The following is a 20,247-nucleotide window of genomic DNA, read 5'->3' on the forward strand; positions in this document are numbered from 1 at the left end:
TATTTCAAAGCCATGAGTAACACCACTGTTTACATCTTATAGCTGTAATGTGTGTTCAATTTTTGGCTGGTAGCATTTCATAACATAAACAATGCTTACTATGTCAAGCACAGCAGAAGTATTTTTTGATAGATATTACTACCTTTGACATAAGTGGCATTCGTGCTTATTTACTTACCACTGAAATGAATGCCAATATCGCTTATAAACTTATCTTCAAAAGTGTGACACCCTGACTTTGAAATTTACCGTTTACATGTGTGGCATTGTAGCTTATAAATCTTCCTTTGATATGATTGGCATTCTTAACCACTGACATTAGTAATATACACAGTGCTTGAGTACATTATATTGAAACAGTTTTGAATATGCAAATTAGCAAACTCGGGTCACATGAAGAGTACAGCCAATATAAAGTCGCAGTGGAATGGAATGTATCAGAACTACATTTCGACATTTTGGGTGTTACGTAAGTAGTTTGATGCCAGTGAAAACTTGTCGCTTTTGGTAAGGGCATGTATGTAATGACATTGGAAAACAAAGGAATATGAATCAACTTGAGGAATCAGTACCACCCAGAAAGAGGCCCGAGACAAGTCGTATCCCCTTCGTGATAAACAAAGTATGACGTCTTGTAACAAGTGATTATCATGAACACAGAGGCCAATATCAAATGCTGTCCACATGTCCCAGCCAACAATACCCAATATAATCAAGAATGATCTTTGTTTGGAGAAGAAACATAAGTTGCTTCCACTACATACCTGTTCAATTGTTGCATACTTCAAGCAACAAGAGAATGAAACGTGTATGTATGCTATTCCACACGAAGACATACCGGTCATGTTGCCAGATGCAGCACCTATGAGTTTTTTTGTGTGTTCAGATTGTTGAAATGTGCATGAAAAAACAGTCGCCCTTGTACAGTAGATGGATTATAGAAATTATGTAGGGTGAAGTGCTGAACTTTAACATGACATTCTCATGACAGAGGTTTTGCAATTTGACTCCGGGGCAAGTGTATTATCAAGATGCATTGTTGTCAGATACAGCATGACCGGACGTGATGAGGGTTCAAAATTTTCTTAATATAGCGCAAACAACCTCTGTATTTGCATAAAAGCATACCAGTGATTTAAGTGGTAACATTACTTAGCAGCGTACTACTTAGATGAGCGATAATTTGTCTGGATATCTGCCAATTCGAGTTATGACATACTTGCTAAGAAACCTACCGTTAACATGAGTAACATTATGCTTTTGCTATGGAAGGTATATTCTTTGTTGAAAACATAAAGCTTAGAGGAATAAAATCTTTGTCTCGAAGCTTACCGTTGAGATAAGTAGCATTCTTGCCTCGTCTGTTATGGCGATTGTAAGTTTTGAAATGTCCAATCAATAGTTCAGGTGGACGGTCTTCTCTTAGTCTGGAAAAACAGAAGATATTTTATTTAATCTGAAAAGGTGACATTCTAGAGTTTTGCAGTATGCACTTCATACTGACATATTTAGTTTATAGCAACAAAGTACTAAGTTCAGTAATACATTAGCAACTTGACATTCTGTACTTTTACAGTTTATACCTCATAGTAACATGTTTAATACGAAAGAAAAAACTACCACGTTCAACGCAATATTGTCAGTAGAAACATGACAACGTGACATTCTACAGTTTTGCATTATATAACTCATACTAAAGTTATTAATACTAAACAACAAAGTTCCAAGCTGAGCACAGTAGTGGGATATTCTGTGTAGGGATGTGGAATTCTTCAATATTACAGGTTATGCTAACGAGTTCCGCACAGGACAACAAAGTACAGTATGAGATTAACTTTAGGAATTTGATATTATATAGTTTTGTAATACATAAATCACACTAGCATATTTACTACGAAGGAACAAAGAACCAAATTCAACACATACTATTGTATTCTGCGTAGGAATATGACACTGTATATACCTCGTACTAACGTTATAAGAAAGAATAAAATACCATATTGAACATGTTCTGTGTAAAAATGTACCATTGTATTATACTGCAGTATATATACCATACTAACGTGTTCAATGAAAAAAACAATGTATCAAGTTCAACACAGTACTATGATATCCTCTGTACGAATTGGACATTGCTGTATATAGCTTATACTAATATGTTAAATAGAAATCAACAAGGAACAAACTTCATACACATCTTATACTAATATGTTAAATAGTTTGTTCCTTGTTGATTTGTATTTAATATATTAGTATGATATGTGTATGAAGTTTGTTTCTTGTTGATTTGTATTTAACATATTAGTATGATATGTGTATACAGTTTGTTCCTTGTTGATTTGTATTTAACATATTAGTATGATATGTGTATACAGTTTGTTCCTTGTTGATTTGTATTTAATATATTAGTATGAAATGTGTATGAAGTTTGTTCCTTGTTGATTTCTGCATACACATATCATACTAATATATTAAATACAAATCAACAAGGAACAAATTTCATACACATATCATACTAGAAATTTGGAATTCTACAATGTTGTAATAACATGTTTAATAAGAAACAACAATGTACTGAGTTTAACAATTTACTATGATGGCTGGATTTACTATGATATTTTATGTGGAAATGTGGCATTCTAAAATTTTGCTGTATATAGCTCATAATAACATGTTTAACAAGAAACAGTAAAGTACCAAGTTCAGACAATATATCGGATAATATATCTCAAAAATATAGTTTTCAGATTGGTTATGTAAGAGCACTTAACGCTTGGTATCTCCAAGATCAATAACAAGTGTTCTGAAATTGGATAACTTTGTTAAATATAAAGTTTTAAGATTGACAACATTTTAGTCAAATAAGTTTCAATTACAGACTTTAGTAATTTATCGAGATTAAAGTATCAGCTGCATGACCTAACTACAAAAACCTGAGCGAACATTTACTGTTATGTAAGGAGAGAGTCGAGAAAAGCACCTGATCTAGAGTATGAACCAGGCCCAACTGAACCTGTCTGAGTTTGGATGAATTACCAAATAATTATAATTAGGTTATACTTTGTTATAGCAAGAAATGAAAATATACCTTTAAAGCATTTGTATTGTCTGAATGCTTTTTAAACATTAAATAAGTTCAAATAATGGACCTTAACTCAGAGCCTTTGTCTTAACCATGTATATCTTAACTTCTGTAAAGAGAATGCTGAATTCTACAAGCAAATATTTACAAATAGGAGTCTCACGCTAGACACTAAACAAGCTGACTGACTTAAGTAGTTGAATTACTTTTCCTGTCTTACTTACTATATAGTGGTCACAAAAATAAAAAGTGCTACACCCCCCCCCACTACACACACCGGTGGCTCAACCATAAATTTGAGGGGCTTATAACACTAGAATTCAGGGTTTGATTTCACGCGGTGGACACCACGTAGGTAGCCCATTGTCTAGCTTTGTGCTTGAAACAAAGAAGAATCAAGGAATAGGTGTCATGAAAAAATCTGAATTAATGGTAATTGTAAACAAAAAACTCAAAATAACGTTAATTTAGATTATTTACTCAAGTGTATTATTTGTTTTTAAATATTCCAAAATAATTTGTTTAATTACTGTTTTATATAGTATTTTCCACAACATTGAGCTACAATATGTAAAATTTACAATGATTTAAAAATTATATGTGATAAATTTAACAGAATATTAGAATAATTAGTACAACAAAAAATGCTACGTCAGTGGGAAAAACAGTTATATAAAATTTGATACAGAGACCATAACTAGAAAAAAACCCCAAAAAACATGACTACACATACTCGATCGCTTTAGTGTTCAGGATTATATTCAAACAGAACTACCTCTTGTGTTTTGCTCAGACGTTTTGTTTCATGGTGTTAAAATATTAACGTGTCATGTGTTTGGCTTATGATTATTGATAAGTACCTGTCAAATAAAGCTGGTCTGTTTTAGACACTTTTTGTATGATGTGTCGATTTATGTTTTGAATATATTCTTTGTTTGTGATAATTAATGTGTGATGCTCTTGAAAAAGTATATTATTTTACACTTTAATAAAAAAATTTAAATTCCAGTTCATCTACACGTAAGTTGATAATTTTTTCTTATGAAATGAAAAGTCAAAAAAGTCAACTTGTGGGGAAAGTGCAATAAAGAAATCTTATTAATTATTAAAGACATATGTGAGAAAATTGTAGAGTTTAATCAAAAACTAGGGTTACGTTAAGGTATTTTAAGTTATCCTTCTAAATGTGTACGAGATCAACAAAAATGTTAAGCAAATATAAATAGAAGCATTTTGTTGGTTTTTAAAAACAAAACAATATATATACACACACATACTTTATAAGGCCAGTTAAAATAAATTGACAGTTAATCTACCCTTCACGCCAGTATTTGAAACCGCCGCCCCAATAGAGGGCATTCCTTTATTTTCGAAATGTCTTAAACTAATTTATTATTATACTAACTGGAGTACCCTTATCATTGACGGAAGTTATGTAAATTCATGATTAATGAAAGTTTATCTTAAGACATGGAAAGTTGTTTCTCGTATATATATAATTGTAAAAAACGCAAAAAACCCTCATAAAAACTACAAAATACAAAATGTGAAAACCCAAGTTTGCATGTAACTCTGCATGGACCCAACAAACAGGTGAGGTAGTGGTTAAAAACGCAAAAACGCCCATAAAAACCGCAAAACGCAAAATGCAAAACTGAACATTTTTATGTACCCCTGCATGGACCTAATGAACCTCCATACCAATTTTGGCGAAAATTCATCCTTTACCTGCAAAGTAGTTACATAGACATACAACAGACAGTACTATTATATTTATATAGATATTCAACTCAATACCACCTTCAAGTACGAATCTATACTAAGTAAAAATACCTAAATATATTTTTACCTTCGCCAGAGATAAAAAGTAGTTTATAAATATTTTCAATCAAAATGACAAATACCAAATTAATGCAAAACTAAATTTCTCTAGCGTTTCTTTGTAACTTGTCTCTCGGTAGGTCAGCGATAAGTTTACGGAATTAAAACATTAAAATCCAGCGTTCAATTCCCCCCGGTGAACACAGAACAGAAAGTCCATTGAGTAGCTCTGCACTAAGAGAACAACAACTTATTCTTCATCGTGTGTATATGTTTTGTAGCATTGTTTGGGGTTGCACGCCTACTGTGTAGGAAAAAGGTCTCGCTTTCGCTTCACGGGGGGGGGGGGGTGGAAATATTCGTGAGCATTATAACACATTGTATATTTTAGCAAATGCCCATTAGTTACAGGTTGGCATTAGCAACAAGAGAATGTGGACATGACAGGGTGGTTAAATTCAACACCTTAAATGTTCACTCTTTTTTAGTGACTTTAATGCTTTAGGCATTTTGCAATCACGCATTCTAAACATCAAGAGGAAATTACCTGTTTTGAGCATTGAATTATTTAGTTAAATATTCTGTGTGGCGAAAGGTTAATGGCAACTCATCTGCAAACTGAATCGTGCAATGAAGAGACCACTGATAACATAAAGAATACACTGCCTAACAAAAAGATATCGGTAATTCGTTTCCATGTAAATTATATTATAATCGACGAAACACACTCTAGAAAATACAATTACTTGTTTGTTTAGGATATTCACTATAGCTACATAAGGGATATCTGCGCTAGCCTCCCTAAGTTTGAAGCGATAAATTAGAGGAAAGGCAACTAGTCAACAACACACACCGCCTGTTCTCGGGCTACTCTAATCGAATAGTAGGATTTGACCGTTACTCTTATAACAAACCCACTGCCCCGAGGTGCGAAGCGCGATTTTTATGCAGTAACGGGATGCGAACCAAGGATGAAGATCCACAACTTTACATATTAACCACGTAGCCACGCGTGGCCTTAATCGAACACTAATACTTCAAATTTCATATAAAACAAGACACATGCATTTAAAAAAAACAATTCTTTAAACTTCAAGGTTTGACCCACATCAGCACACACTCTTAAGCAATTTGTTCAGAATTAACTCGCATACGAAACATAAAGTTTGCTAAAATTTCCGTAATTTTGGTGTGATGTAACAAAATACCTAAGCTGGTTCTTCAAAAATAATATTGTACTTTAATAAAGGCAAAGTGGTTTGTGTTTAAATACTTAAAATTGTATCTCATTGAAGGAGTTGGCTACGTTTAAAATTATTGATTGGTAAATTAAATATTGATTTAAAGTGCTCATAGATTATACCCAGAAATGAATCTATCAGTTGTTTTTCTTGCGCATAGAAGCCGAACACTCACATTAAAAGTGAAGATATATATATGAAAGTCTACACCATTTGTCAGTAAATTAATAAGCGATAAATCACATAGCACGAAACATATCTAAGAAACGAAACCCCAAATCATTAAAAACCTCGAAAATTGCTGCGCAAAGCTAATATAGAAGTCCAATTAAGACTTCAAACCAAATTCCTCGTTACACCAGTGAGTAGTATAGTGGAAGTAATAGTGAGGCTCCAACTTCATAGGTTAAAAAGTCTTTGGTGAACATTAGAGAAATCTGAGCCTGATGTACGGACGGAAATCTCGTAGCTTTACACTTTATAAGTAACCAAGGAAGACTTGCTAAATTTACACGATTTCTGGATGATCTGTCTTTCCAGTTTCGAGTAATTAAGCTAGGTTGACACATAGTAGCGTTGTTAAGACCTTTTTAACCAATCAGAGGCCTTCTTCTTACCACTTTGACAGCCAAATGATTAATGTTCTTTGGAACTTAAATTTGCTTTTTGTTGTTGAGCCGTAATCCATCATCTGCCAGAATACATTAACTGAGAATTGAGAAAAAGTAACTTAAAATGTTGGTGAAGAAGCACCATTATGGCAGAGTTTCAAGTATCTACTTGCCGACTCTTCTTTTGCTAGCTGTTACCAAGAGTTAGTTCTACAGTCTTTACATGCTAGGCATTACGAAGTTTCATTTTATTAGATTAATGATCGGTATGACCAATAATGTCTCCCTGAATTTCGCCTGTATGCGTCATATTAAGTATTTTGAAGAGTTCGTTCCAATAATTATCACAGTGAGACTGATACGATTAATGGGTATTGAATTCCAAACGTCAAAGAGGCACTGCTGTTGGTTATCGTTTTGTAATCGTGAGACTGCCACTCGTGATAGATACTGTACTCTAACAGTAAAACTAACACTGTTGATGGTTATTGTGATATAAACTTGAAACTATTACTGTTGAGGGCTGTGTTCTTTCTGCGAAACTATTGCTGCTGGTAGTTATTGTATTCTTATTGTGAAACTAGTGCTCTACTGCTAGTAGTTATTGTGTTCTTATTGTGAAACTAGTGCTCTACTGCTAGTAGTTATTGTGTTCTTAATGTGAAACTAGTGCTCTACTGCTAGTAGTTATTGTGTTCTTAATGTGAAACTAGTGCTCTACTGCTAGTAGTTATTGTATTCTTATTGTGAAACTAGTGCTCTACTGCTAGTAGTTATTGTGTTCTTAATGTTAAATTATTGTTGCCGGAAATTATTGTGTTTTACTGTGATTATTGAGTTAAATAATTGCTGCTGGTAATTATTGTGTGCTTAGTGTGAAACTGGTCACCATGTATTCTAACGTTGAAACAATCACTGCTAGTGATTATTGTGTTAAATAATTGCTGCTGGTAATTATAATTACCAGCAGCAATTATTTAACACAATAATCACTAGCAGTGATTGTTTCAACGTTAGAATACATGGTGACCAGTTTCACACTAAGCACACAATTGTGTGCTTAGTGTGAAACTGGTCACCATGTATTCTAACGTTGAAACAATCACTGCTAGTGATTATTGTGTTAAATAATTATTTCTGGTAATCATTGTGTGCTTAGTGTGAAACTGGTCACCATGTATTCTAACGTTGAAACAATCACTGCTAGTTATTATTGTGTTAAATAATTATTTCTGGTAATCATTGTGCTCTTAGTGTGAAACTGGTCACCATGTATTCTAACGTTGAAACAATCACTGCTAGTTATTATTGTGTTAAATAATTATTTCTGGTAATCATTGTGCTCTTAGTGTGAAACTATCACTGCTGGTGGTTATTGTGTCATTACTGTGAAGCTGATACTGTTGGTAGTTTTTGTGTTGTAGTATTGAAACTGACATTCCTAAGATTTATCTTTCCTTTCCTAGAAACCGACTGTCGGTTTATGTTTTCTAATTCTGACAGTTATGTTGCTGGTAATTGAGGTGACAAAACCATATGAATCTGACAGTAATGACAGCTATTGTTTATTAACTGTGAGCCAGTAGCAGACTCTGCTATTGGTTTGTGGACCCCAACCACAATGGCCGAAACACTAGCACTTGTTATGATTTCAACATATTTTATTTTGGGAGATATTTCAACATATTTATCATCATGTTATAAAGGGAATGGTCATAGTACATTTTATGAGTATTTTACGTATGAAAGTTTACATTGTACTCTAACGACTCTACCTTGCATTCTACAAACCTACTGTGAAAAAAAGTTACAGGCTATAATACAGTGGGGTCTGGGGACTTATGGTGAAAGTAATAACACTCTATACTTTCTAAACATAGGTAGGAGAAAACAAATTGGTTAACTAAAGGTATTAAAGCCTCCCCCCCCCCCCAATTAAGGTTGTTGAATTGGTGTGTGAGTTATCTGTAATTGTCAATTCGTCTTAACACAGCATGACTCAAGATGACAAAGATATTACAGCGCTGTCTTCAAGTTGTTCCCTGCCTAGGGTGTTAGCTTGTCTCCCGTTATTGAACACAGCGCCCCTAGCAGCGTGACGAACAGAAGACCGAAACGCGAGTAAAAGTACTGAATTAAAAATGGTTTCGTGAGCCGAACTCAATTATTTTAAAGCGTTGACGCTCTCAAGTGTTTCACGTGTGTATTTGATGGCTAGACAGAACAACAACGCAGAAAATCAATAGACTATTTAAACCAGAGTGGTACTACAAAATAATTAACGAAAATCTATAATGATATCCAATGAAGATTTGTGAATTAACTAAAAAGGTTACTAAAATGTTAATTATCAACCTCACGTAAATTTTAAAAGATGGAGACATTACCCGTTCGTATTAAACCAGACACACTTGCACATCATGACGAACACATTAACCATTCAAAATTAAAACAGAAAGATTTTAAATATAATCGCGAACACATTAAAAATGTTTTTTTTTATGTTTCTCTTTTCAACATAATATTTTTATTACTCTTATTTTTCTTACTCAGTTATTCTGTAGAAAACTGATTGGGATACGCTTTGCTGCCTAATCAGTTTGTTTTAATTAATTGCTTTAGACTTTCAGAAGTAAAACTTAAAGCTTAATTAATCCGAAGTAACCAGAAAACTCCAGTCAAACGTTACATGTCTGTAGTGCAAAATCAAAAATGTATGCACGCGTTTTTTAACTACTTGTAAATATATCTTAAACTAAACTAAGTGGAAGTTTGTATAATGGAAGACACGCAGTTGAAAACATCTACAGAAGATATACCTATTGAAGGAGTTGATATCTTGTCTATTTCTATCTTTACTTCCCGAAGCATCATTTCGATGTTCTTGACTATGCGAATTACTGGAAATTGATACATTGGAAGCAAACAAACTGGAATGTGAAACTTGTGCCATGAAAGAGAAAGGGTTTAGATGGGAAGCCACTCCGTTAGCTGCTGCCACTGCCGCTTGCGCTGCTATGTGGTGGTTATAGTTGTTCTGATGCATTATCGGCTTGTCTCTGTGGTTTCCTAAAGAAATAATTAGAAGATAAATAATCACGGAACATAAGAATAAATTATGATAAATAATCACGGAACATAATAATAAATGATGATAAATAATCACGGAACATAATAATGAATTATGATAAATAATCACGGAACATAATAATAAATTATGATAAACAATCACGGAACATAATAATAAATTATGATAAATAATTACGGAACATAACAATAAATTATGACAAACAATCACGGAACATAATAATAAATTATGATAAATAATCACGGAACATAACAATAAATTATGATAAATAATCACGGAACATAACAATAAATTATGAACTTTTTTCATTCTTCAAGAAGGAACTTCCAAGAATTTTTCAAATGCATTTCTTCCCTACATCCTCTCTAAGAGATTGAAGTTACAGTACCATCTGTCTGATTGTGTGATGTAACATTCAGTAAATACGTGTGCTCAGTAAGATCGTAGTTAACAAAATGTTCTGTGAGCTGAGGTAAAGAAAAACACTATCTATACCATCCTAACTGCCAAATATGTTGGAACTAATAATATATGTGTGATACATTTAAGAAAACCAAAAAAACATGTTTCTTATATATTTGAATAAAACAATGCATAATAAACTGTAGAACAAATATAGTATTATCAACATTATTTATCGGTTAAATTTCAGAACTAAGTCACATGAAAATTACAACATCTCTTTTAGATATTTACAAAACAATTCATTTGTACCCTATTAGACCAAAGTTAAAAAAATACCACTTGTCATTTATTTTTTAAAGTTGCTATTTAATAAACATGTATATTAACGAATCTCATTTCTAGTATCTCCTTAAAAGAAGATCTACACTTACTGACGTTTCGGTCACCATCATAAGCATCTTCTATTCGCCCCTTTTTAAGTCCCGTTGTTGAATTGTTCGACAAACCAACCATTGATGTCCGTTTTGGCGGTCTTCCTGGCCTGCAACTGGACAGTAAGAACCCCGTTACGTCAAAAAACAGAGGATGTTGTAACCTGAACCTTAGGGTAATATCATCAAAACATATCAATTAACAAAACAGTTTTGCTGAACAAAGTAACTACGACTAGGAGCAATTAGATTGATATTTTACAATAATATTATGTTTCAAGAAAGCTATATATATCGTATTTCAACCCGAACACCACCTTATACGACAAAGACACCAAGGTTCAGGGATAGCCTAGGTTTGATATGCTTATCGGAGGGAGAACAAACAGTCACCAGTACCCTCCGCCCACATAGCTACTATTAACCGGATAGCGGAATTGACTATAATTTTTATGATACGGCGAAAGTGCGGAGCGCGTTCAGAGACATGTCGCGAGCTCGACACTTGGACCTTCTGTCCGCAGTCCGGTATCCTGACCAGTAGACCAGGAGTCATGAGTAAATGTGTGAAATAAAAAAAGTTGTTCGTGATATTGTTCCTTGTCGTCTTGGCGTCATTTCCTGTTGTCATTACATGTAATCCAAATTTAAGACCTTTTCAACTGCCCGCATAAGAGTATTAGTCAATTTTACTTACTAATCAATTCTAATTTCTCTATGAGAAATATTCGTTTGAAAAACAAATTATTAAAAAGTATTGTAGTCTAGAAACCGTGTATTTGTAGATACAATTCATCTAGTAAAACAAATACGGCATCAATTGTTCTTACATTTATCATCACTGGATTTCTGTAATCAACGTTTGGCATGTCACTTAAATAAAAGGTTCCAATTTGGAGCTTAGGTCAGATGGTATTATTTCCAAATTAAATAAAACGGAGACGATTTCTGAAAACATATTTCCACATGTTAAAATTCAGCAATCTGTAAGAAAACGTTCACAGACCGCGGAGGAATTTAATTACCTTCATCTTTTCAGCCTTCACAGCGAAAATAGCTTTATCTAAGCGAACGATGATTAACTATAAAGGACAGAAACAGTATATCATTTGAATTTGTAGTACATGTTAATACTATGTATCTGTATACAGAAAGTGGCCTGGCATGACCCGATAGTTTAGGGCGCTCGTCTCGCAATCTGTGTGTCGTGGGTTCGAATCCCGTCACTGAACATTCTCGCCCTTTCAGCCGTGGAGGTGTTATAATGTGACAGTATTACGGTTTCGAATGGTCTGAAACCGAGGTAAATGATACTTTAAAGTTAGTAGTTAAATTGTACTTTGGATTTATCAGTTAAGTAAAAGCCGATATATAGTCAGTTTATGATATTTGCCAACAAGATTGAAACACACAGTTTTCTTTTTTAACGCAAATATGTTTAATATACAAACAACAATAAAATTTACAATAACACTTTTTACAAATAGTTATTACAAACAATGATTTATGTATAAAAGTTTCACAAACTTACAAGCAATACAAAGTCTTCTCTCTAGTCTGGAAAGTCCTTGATATCTTATCGAGGGTTGACTATGAGCAAGTAATTACGAGTTGATGTAGCTACGATTCGCTTAACGGGGAGCTAGCTAGCTTTGTCCTTTGTTATTCACCAGCCACACACGCCGAGTTTTCCACAATGAAGTTATATAATGTTTTCGTAAAAATACTAATGTCCGATGAGAATCCACTGAAGTTAAGTAATTTGTAATGTTCAAACTTCGTAAATGCTCCTGGTCAAATATCTGAAGTTCCCGATTGATAAGCGTTATAACAATCACGGTTTTAATTTTCGAAGTTTATCACACACTGACTATAGCAAACTAATAATAGATACTTTCTTTTTTGGCGCGTCGCGTTGGTTATATTTATAGGCGTGTGGATTGTTTCTAAAAAATTCAGATTAAGTAACAATACAAAGCTACATTAAACGTTTACGTACATACATATATTGTTGATTCTTACACTCGAGAATCTTTTACAACTTTAGAGAACAGGCAGGAGTTTCGCAATACATATATAACTGTATAAGTTATGTACACTTGTAAATATAAATTTAACTCAAGAAAACATCGATATTAAAATAAATATATACTAAAAAATCCGTCACACAGCCAATCCCACTTTTCGTTGGTAAATAATAATAATAACAGTATCCCTAGAGTTGGGGTGGGTGGTACCGACCAGCTGACTTCCCTCTAGTTTAACACTTCTAAATTAGGGATTGCTAGCGCAGATAGCTTTCGAGCATGAAAAAAACTATATTCCATAATAATACTGGATCTTCCACACACAAAAATCTCTCGTTGGGTCTGTGCTGCATTTATTGACTTTCAAGCGTAAATCAGAAGTTAGATTTCCCATAGTTAGCGAATAGCTAACTATGCAGCTTTGCGTTAAAAAAACGCAACAGCAATGACAAAAATAGATTTTTAAAACTGAGAAAGTTTCTTGACATCTCAGTGAAATCAACGAATCGTGTGACAACCAGTTTATGTTTACGAACTTAGGAAATGGTTACACGTAAAGTTGTACTGTATGCTGTATCGTTAAAGTGCAGGTTTTAGTGTTGTTCAGATCTCAGTGTGAGTTAGAGTACTCATACTTAGTGGGAGGAAAACACGTGAATTTAATCAGCCCACGTTCACTGTTGCGTATTGAGACCTTTTGGTACCATAACTGAAAGTAAACGGAACAGGTCAGCGTGAAACACACTTCATCAACTTGAAAACTGTTACACGTCTCAATTCTGGGGATCCCACAGAGAAATCTTAGTGGTGCTGAAGAGAATACCTGCCAATTTTAATTAAGTGGGGAACGGACACAAAAGACATACAAAATATGTTAGGGTTCGGATTACGTAAGTACAACGAGAGCTAAATTAAGACTCTCAACAAATGATGTAAATAAAACAAAATCAATTTATTCTGTTCCGTTCCTTACGATACTGCCAATTTTAAAAGCTAATTATTTCAACACTAATGTGTTTTTATGACACTTCTTCTTTTGTACAATTGATTCTAAACTAATGTTTTTGAACTGTATAGCCAATCTTAGCAAGCTGCCTCCCAATGGCTCATAGGTGAGTCTGGAAGCTTATAACGCTAAAAACTCGGTTTCGATACACGTGGTGGGCACAGCATAGGTAGCCTATTGTTTAACTTTGCGCTTAACAACAAACAAACAAACTTAGGCTAAAGTATCTGCATGGTAAGAATATAAGCTCAACAATGAATCAAGCCTTGTCTCAGTTTTTATTTCTTCAGAAAGATTCTATATTACTAATCTGAATAACAGATTGTAATAAAAGTAACGTTCACGAACATCATAAACTATTTCGCGATTAAAAGTAACTTTCTAGAACTATATAATGAACCGTAAATAAGATATACACTAATGTACTGTAAATATACTGTTAATCTCTCGTTGTCCTGGTTATTAGATTATGTATTTCCGGTTTTCATTTTGATCTAAATTTCTGGAACTATCTTTTATCAATCTGTAATGTCATTTTATTGTTAATCCAACAACTTTGAACAATATTGTCAGTCTTGTCACATGGTTTATAAAATAAATATTATTTGGCTACATTATATCAATTCCTAGTATATTTACTTTTGGGGAATAATGTTCTTGAAAAATAATTAATGCTATTACAATTTCTTCTGGTACTAACGTTCTTCAATAAAGTTCTTAGTCCTTTATCAGTTTACTCTGGAATTTTACAGCTAATTTTTTGTTCACTTATATTCTAAAACGATATTGTTCATTGACAGAGTATTCCTATACTAGTGTTCTCAATTAAGGTTGTCCGACTTTGTGCTAGCGGCAGTCTCAGGGGTCGGACAGTAGTTATCAATGAAAATAAATAGTATTGGGGCCAAGTGTAGCCTAATGATTAGCGTGCCTGGACTGTAAATCTAATGTTTCCTGATTCGCATCCCGTTATCGCACTCTGCACTTGGTCCACTCCCACAATTACGTCGATTAAGAGTAGCTCAAGAGTTGTCGGTGGGAACAGTTGACAAGGTTCCATCCTTCTGGCCTGTCAGTTTAAATTTAAGGATGGCTTTTCCCTGATAGCCCTTTGTGTAGGTTGTCGCGAAAACTCTTAAACAAACGAACAATATTTATTTGAGTTTATTGTACATTAAACGCCAGAGCAAAACAGTAATAGGTAAAAGAAAAAAAACAACATTAAGAATGAGGCATCAGACTTAAAAGCACTAAAAATAAGCTATATTTTTAGCCTAACTTTTGTTATTTATTTCGAATGTTTGCCTGGTGTTTGGCAGGCACGATATGACTCGTGAGCTGTAAGCTGGGAAATCCAGTTCAAGACAACTACTTGCCACTTATAAGTGCAGTTAATCTTTTTTTTAAATTAATAATTATTTTTAAAAAACTTTCATTTTGAATTAAATATTCTTATAATGTCATGGATCTTAATGGCGGAACTATTACATTTCATTCTTGATGAGTTGTTTTAGGGCAGAGCCACATTGAGCCATGTGCTCTGTCCACCACGATGAATCGAACCCCGGATTTTAGCGTTTTAAGTCCCTGAACTGACCATTGTCACACCTGGGGACCCCTTGATGAGTTAAAATCCACACATGTTTGAAAAAATATTATTTACTTTCTTAGATTCTTAAAAGCAAGTTTATTTTTATATTCATACTTTTCAACTACAGTTCACAATGTTGTGGATGATAACTGAGTAAGATTTTTTCAAATAAAGACAAAGATCTTAATAGATTTGACTTTCCAGTGGCTCAGCGGTAAAGTTTTTGATCTATCTTCATTATTCCCAGTACAGAGATCGAACTTCGAATTTTAGCGTTATAAGCCGTCAAAAACTCAAGATTTGACAACTGATGAGGCTGCAGTGAAAGCTGCCTGCAAGTGCTTGGAGATGTCTGGGCAATGTTCTCATACACCTTGTTGTATCACTTCTGAGAAAAGATAATTATGGCGTCTGTCTTTACGATAGCATTTTGTTCTAAAAGTAGAATTATTGAACGATATTGTCAGTTGAAGTACAGTTAATTCTAAAAATAGTAATGCTATTTAACAATATTGTCAGTTGAAACTAAAATCTATATATATTCTTGACTAGCAATGCCAATTTTAAGCAAAATATTTAAAAAAATGTTTTAGAACTATTCTGCAAGAGGGTACTTCATTCTAAAACCGATATTATTGAACAATGTTGTTAAATTAGCATATCTTTTGGATGACTAATTTTCTGGTACTACACATTATCCTCTGAAACAAAGTTGTTGAATAATATTTTAAATCTTAAGTATAGTTTACACCAAACATAAGGTTCCAAAACTAAACTATCAAAATGTACGTCATGGAACTAAAATTTCAATCATATATTAGTTTGATTTGTTAAGAAAAGGAATGGTTGTAAAAGAGGGCATTGCCAATGTTAAGTATGCATTTCGGTTGAAAATTTATAATAATGATAATGTATATTTGTTCATGTAATGCAATAAAAGAAGCAAAATTTACATTGATTATTACGAACTATAGTATTTCTCCAAAACAACCGTCCTCATAATGGGCACTATGTTTTCAATTTTTAATTATAACATAAGTGAAAATATTAAGTGTTTTTCAAAAAGAATATTAACAGAAGATGTTAACAAACAGCAATGTTTGTTTGTTTGTAATTAAGCACAAAACTACACAATAGGCTATCTGTTTTCTGCCCACCACGGGTATCGAAACTCGAATTCTAGCGTTGTATGTCCGCAGACATACCGTTGTGCCACTGGGTGACTAACAGTAATGGAAATAATTATTGAAGCACATGAGCGATACACACTCACAGAGGAGTCAGAAACAACGAGTAATGACAACTAACTGATGAATTTGATAGTGACACAAAACATCAGTATAGAAAGTACAAAAGAAAAGAGAACAAGTTGTACAGAGTTGTATGTGAGCCCAAAACAGTATACATTGTTTTCGTGTTGTCATATAATTTATATTGAATGTACGATTGTGGAATACTGTTCGGCTGCATTTTGACCTTTTTAGTTTATATATAAGCCCATACAGCCTTAAGAATGTTCATATTGGTACTATGCGCAGGTTAAGCCATGGTTGTAGTGTTCCACTGGCCTCTTTGGCGTCATGATAGCGTTTCATTACATTTACTTATACTTGAGATCAAAATCTTGTTGGAAAATGAATCCCTGCCCCATTAGTCATGTTTCAAAATCTGCCTGTGCATGTCAACAGCAAGGGAGCCATCAATTTTGAATGGATCACCGAAAGAGTTGGATGAGATATTAGGTCATTGTCAAGAACTCTGCTGTCTTGTCGTGTACCTCATACAGAGCATTACCTCAATTAGTTAGCATCGCTTTTGAAGAGTTTTGGTTTTCTACCTCGATAGCTTCTATTACCAACAGTACTGGGTTCACATACCCTCTTCAGACTTTCTACATAGCTCCTACCGAAACATGTGGCATAAAGTAGCTTTTACTACCAAAAACTTTGATTTCTACATTTTATCATGTGTCATTTCTGTCCTAGGAGTCATGAATACATTCACAACATTATTGCTGGGAATAGTGTGATTTGCCTGTGCTTTTATAGCAATTATCCTGGCACTATATGCTTGATTAAATGACAGCCAGTAACAATGTAAATATCAACATGTGACTTTACTCTGGTGATATTTATTTTCATACTGTGGTAGAGGAGCAATCCCATTATTCCATTTTATACTTATTTCATTCACTGTTTCCAAACTTATTTCCAATACTGAGCAAAAAAAGTTGGCAATATTTCTATCTATCTTTGAAGCATACAAAATGATAATTTCTTCTTTTGAAAGTACGTCTATTAATCCAAACCAGTTTTAAAATTTTATTAAAGATCACTAATCGCCCTCTAAAGACGAATGAAACTTTCCGTCATAGTACTTGATAAAGCTTTGTTGCATGATGATACTTAGAATCATTAGTCTTTTTAACAACCAAGGAACGTGGACGACTTTGGAACATCTCACGCTTAATGAACTCAATTAATTTGATATTTTTAGGGAAAAGTGACACCAAAATCTCCTCGTGAATATCTAGGTGTGTTTTCAATAGAGAGATTATTATTTTTTCTTTAATCACAATACAGAAAAATTAAAATCTCGATATAAGTAGATTTGTGTATATATTATTTCATAACTTCAACTTCAAGTTAAATATAGAGGTAATTCAAGGGAATTGCTTCTTTAGTTGCTTCATTCAACAACCCTCTTTATTCTATATTTTACCAGATGGATAATTTATTCTTTTACACGGTTCTACTTAGGAAAAATACCTAAATCTCGTCATTTTCTACGTAACACATGTAACAGAGAATGAGTGTTAACATCATGTAAAATAAAAAAGTTGTTAAAAATTTATTTTAAAAAGTGCAATGGTCCACAGCTATACCTAAGTTATTCTTAAGCCCAAGAATCTAAATGAAACTGAATGAAAAAAACCTAAACTTGGTAGGGCATAAAAACTTCTAAACGCAGTTTCAATCTAGTTCTAATATTTCTCTGATTATAGCTCAAATTTATTAGGAATAGTTAACGTAAAATAATAACAAAAATGAGTTATTTGAGAATTTTTGTACAAATAATAAATTTAGATGAATTAAACAAACGTATGTTTGCTTGTTTTAGAGCAAAGCCACATTGAGCTATCTGCCGTGTCCACCGTGAGGAATTAAACCCCGGATTTTAGCGTTTCAAGTCTGTCTCACCATGGTTGAGGTCAACACAAGCGCTTTAACGATGTAATCCCTGCTATATTAAAAAATACTATATGACAGCACTATGTAGTCATTGTAGCCTCACAACAATTCTATGTGACAATATTATGTACTCACTGCCACCTCAGAACAATTCTATGTGACAACACTATGTAGCCACTGTAACCTTACAACAATTCTATGTGACAACATTATGTAGTCACTGTAACCTTACAATAATTCTATGTGACAACATTATGTAGTCACTGCAACCTTACAACAATTCTATGAGACAACACTATGTAGCCACTGCCACCTCTAACGAATTTGTTATTATATATTTATTTTAGTATCAACGTTTGTTTAGATTAAGTTTATATTTTAAAACATGCGTAGCTTACAGTGTTAAATATGTATTGCAAACTCCCACCTATTCTCCAAATTTGTAAAAGATTCTCGAGAGTAAGAATCAACATTATATATATGTATGTAAAGGCTTAAATTTGTATTGTTACGTAAAACTGAAATTTCTAGAACGCCTCCACACTGCTATAAATATAACCAACGCGACGCGCCGAAAAGGGAGTATCTATTATTGGTTTGCTATACTTGGTGTGCCAAAAAACTTCGTAAGCTATTACTGTGATTAACACTTATCAATCGGAAAGCTTCAGATATTTGACCAGGAATATTTATAAAGTTCGAACATTACAAATCATTTAACTTCAGTGGATTCACATCGGACATTAAAACTTTTACGAAAACATTACCTAGCTTCAACGGTGGAAACTCAGCGTGTCTGGCAAAGAACAAAGGTAGCTAGGTTCCCGTTAAGCGAATCATACCTACATCAGCTCGTAATTAACTCGCTCGTCGTGAACCCTCGATAAGATATCAAGGAAGTTCAAGACAAGATAGAAGACTTTATATTGTTTGTAAGTTTGTGAAACTTTTGTTTATAAATCATTGTTTGTAATAATTGTTATTGTAAGTTGTACGGTTAAACCGTATTTGTGTTAAAAAGAAAACTTTGTATCAATCTTGTTGGCAAATATCATAAACTGACTATATATCGGCATATATATAAATACTAAATCCAAAGTACAATTTAACTACTAAATTTAAATTATCAGTTAACTCAATTTCAGGGTATTTGAAATTTCAATACGTTAACACATCTCACAACAATTCTATGTGACAACATTATGTAGTCACTGTCACCTTACAACATCACTACGTAACAACATTATGTAGCCAATGCAACCGTGCCACATTACTACATTATAACAGTACTACGTGACAACCCTATTTGTTATGTTGTTATGACAACATGAGAATGTCTGATGTATCAATGGTACAGGTGATCATTGTTAGTGTTATTAAAACCGATCAAGCTTTATTATACTATCATCGCAACTAGATACATCGATGATAAAATTGGTGTTATTATGGTAACCTGGATAATTTGATCACAGGTACGGTATTGGAAATACTTATGGAAATGGTTAGTAAAACGGTGCCTTCATAGTGTGACAAATAACGTTACCAGCGTACAATTAAGCGTTTGTAATTTCTGTGTGAATGGTTATCATCCAAACAATCGTAAAGTGCCCCACAGGTGTAAAGCATATACTAGATATACTTCCGCAGGATCCCCGAAAGTGTTCTGTTTCAAGAGTAAATGAAACCAAAATTAAGAGTAACAAATATTTTCATTTCTTGCTTTTGAAGTTCATATGTTATGCTGTGTTTCATG

General features: G+C 33.5%; 1 protein-coding gene across 7 annotated transcripts in view; it reads right to left on the minus strand.

Moving 5' to 3' along the window:
• Positions 1-20,247, minus strand: part of LOC106475810 (dachshund homolog 1-like) — a 60,076-nt gene that overhangs the window by 16,429 nt on the left and 23,400 nt on the right. For 3 of the 7 annotated variants that reach the window (XM_022380995.1, XM_022381014.1, XM_022381012.1), the window contains exons 2-4: positions 10,680-10,849; positions 9,575-9,824; positions 1,333-1,427 (exon numbers count right to left, since the gene is read on the minus strand). In XM_022380995.1, the coding sequence (XP_022236703.1) occupies positions 1,333-1,427; positions 9,575-9,824; positions 10,680-10,849 (515 nt within the window). The remainder of the gene's footprint in view (positions 1-1,332; positions 1,428-9,574; positions 9,825-10,679; positions 10,850-20,247) is intronic. The other 4 variants (XM_022381004.1, XM_022381008.1, XM_022380999.1 and 1 more) reach the window with 2 other exon arrangements.

This window comes from Limulus polyphemus, unplaced genomic scaffold, assembly GCF_000517525.1.
Source record: "Limulus polyphemus unplaced genomic scaffold, Limulus_polyphemus-2.1.2 Scaffold150, whole genome shotgun sequence".
NCBI classification, from domain to species: domain Eukaryota; kingdom Metazoa; phylum Arthropoda; class Merostomata; order Xiphosura; family Limulidae; genus Limulus; species Limulus polyphemus.